At 32.5% G+C, this 10606-nt stretch overlaps 1 protein-coding gene across 2 annotated transcripts; it reads right to left on the minus strand.

Moving 5' to 3' along the window:
- Positions 1 to 1524: 1524 nt before the first annotated feature.
- LOC142607911 (aldehyde dehydrogenase family 3 member F1-like) lies at positions 1525 to 7494 on the minus strand. Of its 2 annotated transcripts, XM_075779579.1 has the most exons (10): positions 7249 to 7494; positions 6395 to 6463; positions 4536 to 4632; positions 3920 to 4126; positions 3538 to 3662; positions 3305 to 3409; positions 3029 to 3201; positions 2549 to 2639; positions 2238 to 2387; positions 1525 to 2053 (listed from the first exon to the last, which is right to left on the minus strand). In XM_075779579.1, exons 1-10 carry the CDS (start codon positions 7444 to 7446, stop codon positions 1805 to 1807), a joined length of 1464 nt encoding a protein of 487 aa, XP_075635694.1. In that variant the 5' UTR covers positions 7447 to 7494; the 3' UTR covers positions 1525 to 1804. The 2 variants fall into 2 exon arrangements, with proteins under 2 accessions (XP_075635694.1, XP_075635695.1); XM_075779580.1 differs by lacking the exon at positions 6395 to 6463.
- Positions 7495 to 10606: the final 3112 nt, after the last annotated feature.

A 10606-nucleotide genomic window follows, 5' to 3' on the forward strand; every position in this document is an offset into this window, starting at 1 on the left:
TCATTCGCAATTGATAACATGTACTATGTAAATTTTAGAATTTAAGAATAAGAGAGCATACCTTGGTGCAGTGAAATTCAAAACTAAAGATTAGAAGAACTTGGGAACACTTTTAATCTTCACTCTAATTCCACTTATGTCCAATAAGTGTGGTCTCTCAATTAGTTTATACGTATGTATTCAAAGGAAAATAAGAGAGTGTCTTACACTCATATACACACCATTTTATCTGTTACAAAATTCTGTATGTTTATCTCCTTATATATAATTGATTATCTAATTGGGCTAACTTTTTAGGCCATTCCAATTGAGCTTTAATATGTGGCTTGGAGTGGGATCAAAATGGACAAATAAAACTTTAGCTCCAATGGATTTTGGATATTTTTGTCAACTCTTGACAAGTCCAAAATTACCATTAATTATATTTAATACCACTTATATAAATATAATTGCATTTTAGACCTTATTAATAAATTATATCCCAAAATTTTATTATATATTCAGCCGCTTCATTAAAATATGCATAGTAATACAAAATCATGAATGTTGACTACCACTTTGAAGATTACTACATCTTAATCCTTGAGTACTCGGTTTAATCCTTTAAGTTATTCATCATATATTTATAAAATCCAATTTCATAGATGATAATGCACATAAAATCAGTAGGTTGAATGCTCTGGGCTTCAATGGGCTAGTGGTTGTTTGGAAAGCCTGAAAAAAAAGAAACGCAAGCTCAAAGGTGACCGGGGTGAACCGGCCAAGTTTCCACCATTCCTAAAGTTGGAATTCTTGAGTTTTTGAGAGAAAAACCAACTTAAGCATCAGTGGGTTCTTGGCCGGTTCACCTCGATCACCTTTGATTTGGCATTTCTTTCTTTTCAGGCTTTCTAAACAACCACTAGCCCATTGAAGCTTGGAGCATTCAGCCTACTAATTTTTTGTGTATTATCAATAGATATATACTTTAGTAACTTCTTACTAAAGTGGTTAAGGCTAACACTCTGAATAACCAAATCCATTAAACTTATCTCAAGAGAATATTTTATATCTCCGTTAAGAGATTATGAATTTCATCTTAAAAATATATGTTCCTTCAACACTAAATGCGGCTGCCCAACATATTGAGATTTTGATCGTGATTTTAGATCTCATTCATGATATATCAAAACAAGCTACACTTTATGATCAGGTTCATTATTCTCTTAATATTGTTCATATAAATAGAAGTCGTGAAATTTATTATTCATTTGACAGTCGTTAATAGAATAATAAATCTTACAGCGGTCCAGTTCATTATGTCTTAACAACATATCAACTAGAAGTCTCCACTTTCATTATCAAAACAAATTATTTAGTTGATATGTTATAGTCTTCGCAGATGAAATGCCTAATTTTATTACCGACTACAAACTAAAATTCTGAATTTACAAAGAACTTGTGATTTATATCTTCTATGACTAAATCAGATACTATGCATTTTATGGACTATATGATAATGTTCAAATATTCATGTTACCATTATTTTAAATAATAATAAAACAAATTTATTAATCACAACATAATATCATACATAATGTCATACATAGCATCATACTATATAATTTAAATGATACATATCCTAACAATATCCTCAAAGCTCCCATTGCTTTTATTTGCTAAATTTAGAGCGCAACAATTTGCACAGTTGTTATTGATACTATAAATAATAACACTTTCAAGTAAATATCTGAATGTGATTCCTCTTTCTCTCTCTTCCATTTGGATGAGCAATGTACTTTTGATAAAAGTTGCTATATGTCACCTAATCCCTGCCTATAACTCTTAAGCCAAGTATGACAAGGACTAATCCAAGATAATCGTAATTGAAACTGGCCGCCAAGAGTTGAAACTTGTGATTGTTCCAGGGAGGAAATCTAAACCAAAATTCAGTAAGGAAACTTCTTCTTGCAATGGCCTTCTCATGGCTGAATGTGTCAAATGAGAACTTTCCATGGTACCTACCAAATCCACTTCCACCAACTCCTCCAAATGGGAGGGTATCAGCTGCATACTACACATAGCCAAATGCAAGCCTTCAGACTGAGAATTTAGAAGCTATAAGCATTGAGGACTATTATACTGTTTTTTGGCCTTTGTAATGTAGTTTAATATTCACTCATTAAGTACAGATTAGACAGTTTAGTTTACTTGAGAAACTAAAAGTAGTGCAAACAATTGACTTATTGATAACATACTTGAATAATTGTATCGTTGAATGTCACGCTTCCAGATGATGTTTCAGAAATCATCCTTCTTTGGAGTGTTTTATTTTTGGTGAAGCAATATAAAGCCAGTGCTTTAGGCTTTGAATTTATGAATTGTATACTGTCTTCAATCTTCTCTAGCTGTCAAACCAAGAAAAGAATCACTATAAATGTACAACATGCCTTATCTGCGACTGAGCACTCAGCTTTCTTGAGCTACAACCACATTCATATATGCACTGCCCATTAAGGCCAGTAAAGAAACCTATTATATAATACATATATCTGCATGTGTGCCTTACTGTAATTATTGGAAGCAATGGACCAAAGATCTCATCTGTCATAATTTCTGCTTGGAGAGGGGGATCCACCAAGATTGTTGGCTCAACGAACCTGGATGGAGATCAACAACAATCATATTAAAACTAATACTTTTGAAACATACAAAGTAAAGAACAAGACAAGCTGTCAAAGAAAATTGTTCTAATGATAAAAGTGGGGTTAAGAACAGAAGCTCAACTTTCTCTTATATACCAAGCATTTGTCTCTTTTCAAATCCTTAAAATATCACAATGGAATAATTTAATATAGGATTAATCCCATATAAAAACCAATTTATTGAATATGAACGCTATGAATTCATATATAACCAAAACTTCTTTAACAAAAAAGGAAAATGGAGGGGGGGGGGGGGGTTAAAGAGAGAGAGAGAGAGAGAGAGAGAGAGAGAGCTTAAACCATAAGGTCCATATTCACAAAAGAGATCAAATAATGTCATTTACAAGTTATCTTCATCCACTGAACCACCGTAAACAGTAGAGTCTTCAACATGTGGATCCTTAAGAAGATTCTTAAGTCGTAAGAGATGTTGTTTATTTATTATCCTTGCAATGCTGTGTGATTCCTTTGGATTTTCTCCAAACATTTCCTTGATCATGCTCTTCATCAACTCCACCTGAAATAGAGTATCATTATTTCAAAATGTTGTTGCATTACAAACAAACCCCCAAAAACTTAAAAACTCATATAAGATTTAGCATAAACTACTACTTTCATACCACAGTGCGGGTAAATTTCTTTTCAACAAGGATGTAGTCTATTGCTATGCATGCTTGACCAGCACAGCAACCAAATTTCCCATAAACAATTCGTTTTACTGCCACCTTGAGATTAGACAGCATAAAAGAACTCAACTTAGCATATTGTCATAACATAGACCAGAAATGCATGTGTGTAGGCCAATTCTGTGACTATAAAATATTATAGTGTAACACACTAAGGCCAAAGTTACCTTTACGTCCCAAGAACTAGAAAGGGAATCAAGAACGGCAGGGCATTTTCCACCCAACTCTAGAGTAACAGGTGTTAGATGCTTCACAGCAGCAGACATGACAATCCTTCCAACATGTGCACTTCCTAAGCATTGAGATTAAGATTGAATTACATAATCTTTTAAAACCAATGGTTAGAATAATGATTAGGTGAATAAAATTCATTATTGCATATCAGTCTTAAGCTTTTGGATCAAGTGTTAGTTTATCATAATGTTAGAGTGAGTGATCATAAGTTTGAACCATGTATTCACCTTATTTCTCATTTAAAAAGTTATATTGAGCATGAGTCTGGATCCACGTGCGAGGGGAAGTGTTAGAAAGATGAGAGACTGATTTTACCTGTAAAGAAGATCTTGTCCCATCTCTGCTGTAGGAGTTGTTCACCCACAGATGGTCCACCTTGGATAACCTTGACAGCTTTGTTGTCCAAGTAAGTGGAAATTGCAGTTGCTAGAAGAGAAGCACTAGCAGGAGCCAATTCAGAGGGCTTTAGAACCACTGTATTTCCTGCTGCTAATGCCCCTATCATTGGTTCCAAGGACAGTCCTATATTTTGTAACAAAATGACAACAATTCAATCATTATTAAGGATATGGGAGAAGAAAAAAGAAGCAAACTATTATATTTTTTTTCCTAGTTGTGTTAGAATAATGGTTTAATGATTGAATTCATCATTTACTAACCATTTAAGTTTTTGGGACAATCAATAATTTATCATGATACCAAAAGTTATGATATTGAGTTTGAACTCTCTCTCTCCACTCTAGCTACCTCCCATTTAAAAAATTAAAAACTCCCCATGCTAGGTCTCACTTGTTAAAGGGAGTTTGGGCCAAACATAAAGGAAAGTCTTAGAATAATGATTAAATGAATAAATTCATCATTTCTTAAGATTTTAAACTTTGGAAACAGTCAATAATTTATCATGTTCTAAAAGGTATAATAATTTACTTACCAAAGGGAAAATTCCAAGATGAAATAATGAGGACAAGGCCAAGAGGCTCGGGAACAATTTCTGCACTAGTGAGCAAAGCAATTTGCGGCAGTTTAGCCTGTAAACCATACATTAACGAGAATTGTTAGTATATGTTGCCTCAATTTACTACGTGAATATGTTTCTCCAAAAAAAAAAAAACATTCTTGAATACTATTAGCACGTGACTAAATCAACATGGTGGTTTATGTATAAACTTTAACTTCTTTGCTTACTAGAAAGCAGGACAATTATAGAAGGTTCTACAAACTTTTTTTTTCCATGCAAAATCCCAATAAAATATTATTACACCAATTTTTTTATTAAATTACACTTTGATCCTTAAAGTTTGAGATTGTCTTAATTTTGACCCACTAAGTTTGATTAAGTTTTTAAAATAATCAATATTTCATCTTTTGTCAAGACTAATTTAGCTGTTAAGTGTCAACAAAACAGCATTATTTCTCTTTTAAAAAAAGAATAAAAAAATTTACCCTCTCTCCCTTAATGACCACAGGAGTCACAGACATAGACATAAGGACCAAATGAAATCATACTTGGTAGACTAAAATGAAAAATCTCAAACTTAAGAGACCAAAATGAAAAAAAAAAAAAAAACCAAAATTCAAGAGTTAAAAATATAATTTAGTCTTTTTGGGGGGGTTTATTTTTATGAAATATACAAATAATTCGTTTCTTCTTTCTTTTTTCTATTAATGATTATTATTACTAGTTGCTAACTTGTGCTATGCACGGGAACCTACATATTTGTGAGGTAAACTAAAATAATTTTATAAAATCTTAAATTGATTAAGAAATTACACCATTGCATGATTTGCTCTTGTATGACTTCAATTTGTGTAACAATTTGATGAATAAGTCATTGCTTGAACATGTAATGACTTACAAAAAATTTGTCAGAAAATTTCAAATATTGTAAAAAAATAACTCAAAAATTCAGATATTAAAACTTCTAAAAGACCAAAAAATATTAAAGAATCAGATGATTCACTGCTAAGAAATTATTAAAACAAAACAAAATATATATGACTAAACAATAGAGAAATATAAAAGAAAGATGAGTTACATTCAAAAGAATAATTTCAATTATTGCAAGTTTTTTTATCTTGTAATTAAAAACAGTTAAAAAGAGTTTGGTGGTTTATGTACGAAAATTACTTTTTAAAGAAGTTGTAGTAGAATCGTTCTATTATCCAAAGAAGTTGAACTTTATCAATAGTTGATGATTTTTATATTTAAACAAATAAAGCTACGTTTAGGATAATCTTAATATAGGATTTATTCAAGTTTTTTTTAATTAACGTTTGAATTTGAGTTTAAGTTAGACTTGTTAGAGAGATAAAATTTCACTCTTTGTTAAGTTTGAACTAAACAAAAATAATTTTGTTTAAAAAAATGATAATGATGAGTTTGAGTTTAAATTGGACTTATTAGAGAGATAGAGTTTTACTCCTTGTTAAACTTAGACTAAACAAAAATAATTTTATTTAAAAAAGTGATAAAAAAAATAATGGGTTTGAGTTTGAGTTGGACTTGTTAGAGAGAGATAGAGTTTTACTCCTTGTTAAGTTTAGACTAAACAAAAATAATTTTATTTAAATAAAATGATAATTTTATTTATATATTATGCTGACGTGGAAAATTGTGGGAGTTTCAAAGGTTTCGGTTATATATATATATATATATATATATATATATATATATATATATATTATCATTGTTATTATTATTATTATTATTATTATTATTAATGCCATGTAACGTCTAGTGGTTGAACTTACCTTTCTTCCTTTTTTTTTTTTTTTTGAAAGGGAACTTACCTTTCTTCCTGACATCCATTCTCTTAAAGAATCCAATGCCAAATTCAGTGTCTTAATCAAGGTTCCTATCTGCAAACAAGGACAATTTATCCATAACAAAAGCAAGAGTCAAACTCTCAATCTCTCCTACATCTTAAAAACGAATCCAATAGTCTTTACCACTATTTACATCCTTGTAAAAAGATGTTCACAAATTCCTCATGATTGTGATTATTATTTAACCTGTTTTCAAATTCTATTCATGTTCCTTTTCCCTTGTGAGGGTAGTGAATAATTAAACAAATTTCTTGTAATTTTGGCTAAGAACAGTTGTGCAATATTACTTCTAAACCCATTTTATGTGATAAATAATATTAGACCCTACCAAATGAAGGTGATGAATTTGTGTGTTCAAATCCCTATTGGATGCATGTGTAATTTATCAAGGGAGTTTTTATTATTAGAAAGAGGACAGCCGCAAAAACATGCACTCAAACAAGTTATTATGACTACTATAAAAAAAAGTTATTATGACTCTTATTTTTTAGAGGGTAATCCATATATGTGTGAACATAAAGAAAAAAAAGTTATTATGACTCTTAGTAACCTCTCAAACAGGTTATTATGACTACTTAAAAAAAAAAAGAAGAAGTTATTATGACTCTTATTTTTTAGAGGGTAATCCATATATGTGTGTACATATAGAAAAAAAGAAGTTATTATGACTTTTAGTAACCTCTGTCCTCTCAAACAGGTTATTATGACTACTATAAAAAAAAAGAAGTTATTATGACTCTTATTTTTTAGAGGGTAATCCATATATGTGTGTACATATAGATAATTAAAAAATGGAACAAGATATATAGTTTGTATACCTCATCTCTAAAAGTCTCAACCTGATGCTTTCCCAAGTCTTGCATAAGAGCATTAAGGATATCACTCTCTTTCTCCTTTAGCAGAGTAAGCAATCCTTTGAGCTGTGACTTTCTCCAAGATGCTTCTTTAGTCTTTCCTTGACTGTAATACTCTCTCAACTCCCCCAGATCACTTTCAAACTCTCTCAAAGTCTCCATGGCTTAAAGGAAGAAAAAAAAAAGTGCACTAAACTCTTCATTTACACAGCTTAATTTAACTTGTCTTCTTTGCTGACTAGTTGGGTTCATTAATTAAAGCTTCTCCTCGTGCAGTCTACGTTACCAGTCTATTGTAAATATGTGGTGTCAAGAGAGGGTTAGTTAAGTGTCAGCTTCCACCTTTCAGAACAGATGTACATTTATTATTAATTTTTTTTTAAAAGTAATTTATTATTAATTTTTGTACAATCTTATTTGATTATTTTTATGGAACCATATTTTTAACGTTATTTTATTTATGGTACCATATGACTTTTCTTTTTTTGATGGAATGAGACTATATGACTTATTATTTTATTAAGTAATAAAATTCATCTATGTGGCCTAGAATGTAGCAAATCCAAATGGAATTATATGGCTTATTAATTTATCAGACAGTGCGAAAGTGATTGTAGACCTGACTAAGTCTAACACCAGTGCTAAAATAGAATATACTCCCCTCTTCTTAATGATGGCAGGTGTTTGTTAGGGAGCTTTCACCAAGTCAGAGTGGAGAACGTATTCCGGGATGGGAATAAATGTGCCGACTCACTTGCAAAAAGGGGTTGTTCTATGCCGGAGCCAACTCTGACATTTCCTCTCTTGTTAATATGGATGCTTCTAGTCTGTATTATGCATATTCCATTTAACCTAAAAAAGAAAAAGAAAATAGAAGAGTTTATCAAACAGTATTCTTCTTTCGTGTATAGTTATAAGATCACATGTAGTGAAATATGGGCAACTTGATTTGCTTTTTTAAGTTGTTTTGTTCTTGGCTCTGTTTTATCAACTTTTTTTGATGTATTAGTTCTTGAGTAGGCTAAGATTTAGTTTTTTGTCTATAGTTTATGGTTCCTTTGTTAATATTTTTTTATTTTGAGAAACTTATTAATAAATTTGTTGATTATCAAAAAAAAAGTTATAAGACCACATGTAGAATTTTTTTTTTTTTTTGAGAAGGTGTAGAATTTAATTAGAAAAACTAAAGTTTAGCACCTAATTAAAAATTGTACAGTACCTAAAATCTAAATTTTACCTTATTTAGAAAACAGTAGCATATTGTGGGGAGTAAAAAGACCCTGATGAAGATGTGGGCCTTTGGGCTATGCTAGGGAAGGCCGACCTGCTCTTGGTTTTAGTACTTGTTAGTACTACGAGTCGGCCCATACGCCGAGGATCCGAGGATCCAGCCGAGGGTGAATTTCTCTTCGGACGGACACCGGAGAACCCGGGACTTCATGATAAAGGTTAGAGAATGACACGTTCAAGACCGATGGTTAAAGGGGGGAAACCCTTGAATGTCCAAGAAGTACCGATGTTAGAGAAATACCAAAAATAAAGGCTGCCACCTCCACATTAAAGACCCTGCACCTACCACCCTGGCCGCATTAATGGGGAAGTGACACCTGAACAGTGGAAGGGAAACTTCTGGTTACTATTCAAAGGCACTAAGAAAAGAAATATCTAGGCTAAGGGGGAGTTTGGGGCAACACGTGTACAAAGTATTAAAAAGAAGAGTATTTAAGGAGCAACCTAGAACAGAAATGGAGATCCCCCTTCTTTGTAATCTAAAAAGAAAAAGAAAAAAGAGAAAGAGATAATATAAGAACTGTTCTCGGCTTACGTCCGAGCAGGTTGATTTACAGTATTCCTTGTTGTTTTCAAGTGTTTACAATCTTTGGCTTGTCATTTAATCTTCAAACACTTCTAACCTGGGTTTCAAGCCCACACTCTACAAATTATATTGTTTAAGGCTCATTGGGCCTGAGCCCGTAACTGTTCTTGGGGCCAAGTGCAATTGTGCGCTTACACATATGCTTTTGCATTTTTTTTATGGGTCCAGTTATTATATGTCGGGCATACATTAATCATCTATTTTAAAAAACGTTTTATGAAAAATTGAAAAAGAATAATATTAGAGATAGTGGTGGGCCTTTTGTGTTTTGGGCTTGATTTCTCCTACTGTACCACTTGGCCCGTGATTTTGAGGTAGGAGAGGTGGAATTGGCCTAACTGAAACACACTTTAGGCCAGCTTGTGTGCAAATTGGGTCATCTCCATGTAGACGTGCATTGACAGGAACCTTAAATGTACAACATGCTCATAGCAGCAAGAATGACTGTTGTAGATATTACAGCAAAAAACACGATATGGCAAGATAGTTAAAACATCTCTAAATAATAATAACGCGTAATAACACAACAAAGGAGAGTAACGAGGTTTGCAGAATTATACAATCATGAATAACAAAATTGCAGCAAACAGTTCAGAAATAAGGCTACAAGTTAGTCATTTGTTAGCCAAAAATGAGATTCGTTTGCTGAAAGAAAGGGCTTAGCTTTTCGCCTTTTTAGCAAACATAAGTCCAAAAAGGGAGCCAATCTCCAATGTGGGTAACCTTAAAGAAGGCTCCTGCCGTGAAGATTACACGCTTTGGAATAAATACCTAGATGGCTTAAACTTGAATTCTTAACTTATCAGAGAATGAGTCTATTGAGAGAGAGAGAGAATTGAGTAGCCTATTGATGCATGCCTTTTTTCCTATCACTCATGTTTTTCTGGGATTTTTGTTTCCTTTCTTTTTTTCTTTTGCTCTTTTTCTTCTTTGTTCTAACTCTATTTCTCGCCGTTATTCCCCCCTTTCTTCATTGTTCATAACTATGGCCTTCATACTGCTTGCCGTGACAGGATTTACCATTTTCACCCATTAACCACTTTTGGCTCATTACTGGCATCCTTCCAAGACTGTCCAGCCACTACCATTACACTATGTTGGCTACACCATGCCTCTTTCCCAGACAAAGTGGTTTTGTCTTGTCTCTTACCTCTATTTGTTTTCAATATTCTCATTTGGATAAGGGTTAAACCTCTCCCTCACCTTCCTCTATGGCATGCATCTAGTGATAAGGATATCACCCTCTTTCTGCTTCGTTTTGTTTTGGGTTTGTAAAATTCATGACATAATTTTTGTTGCTATGTGTATGTTCATCAGTACTAGGTTCATGCTCTGTGTTAATTTTGAGTGCTTTTGTTTGTATTTTTATGGATTAGTTAAAGAATTGTGTGTCTATGCTTGTTGATCACAAAAGACTTTGAATTTGGACTAGTTTGAGAGAGTTTG

The sequence above is a fragment of the Castanea sativa genome, chromosome 8 (genome assembly GCF_040712315.1).
Source record: "Castanea sativa cultivar Marrone di Chiusa Pesio chromosome 8, ASM4071231v1".
NCBI lineage: Eukaryota > Viridiplantae > Streptophyta > Magnoliopsida > Fagales > Fagaceae > Castanea > Castanea sativa.

Bases quoted from the DNA above. Each gene is read 5' to 3' on its own strand.
- LOC142607911 (XM_075779579.1), bottom strand. From the start codon at position 7,446: ATGGAGACTTTGAGAGAGTTTGAAAGTGATCTGGGGGAGTTGAGAGAG. The intron at 6,464-7,248 runs GTATACAAACTA...CCTTGTTTGCAG, and splicing joins TTGAGACTTTTAGAGATGAG to ATAGGAACCTTGATTAAGAC. The intron at 2,640-3,028 runs GTAAATGACATT...ATCTCCATCCAG, and splicing joins TCAGTGGATGAAGATAACTT to GTTCGTTGAGCCAACAATCT.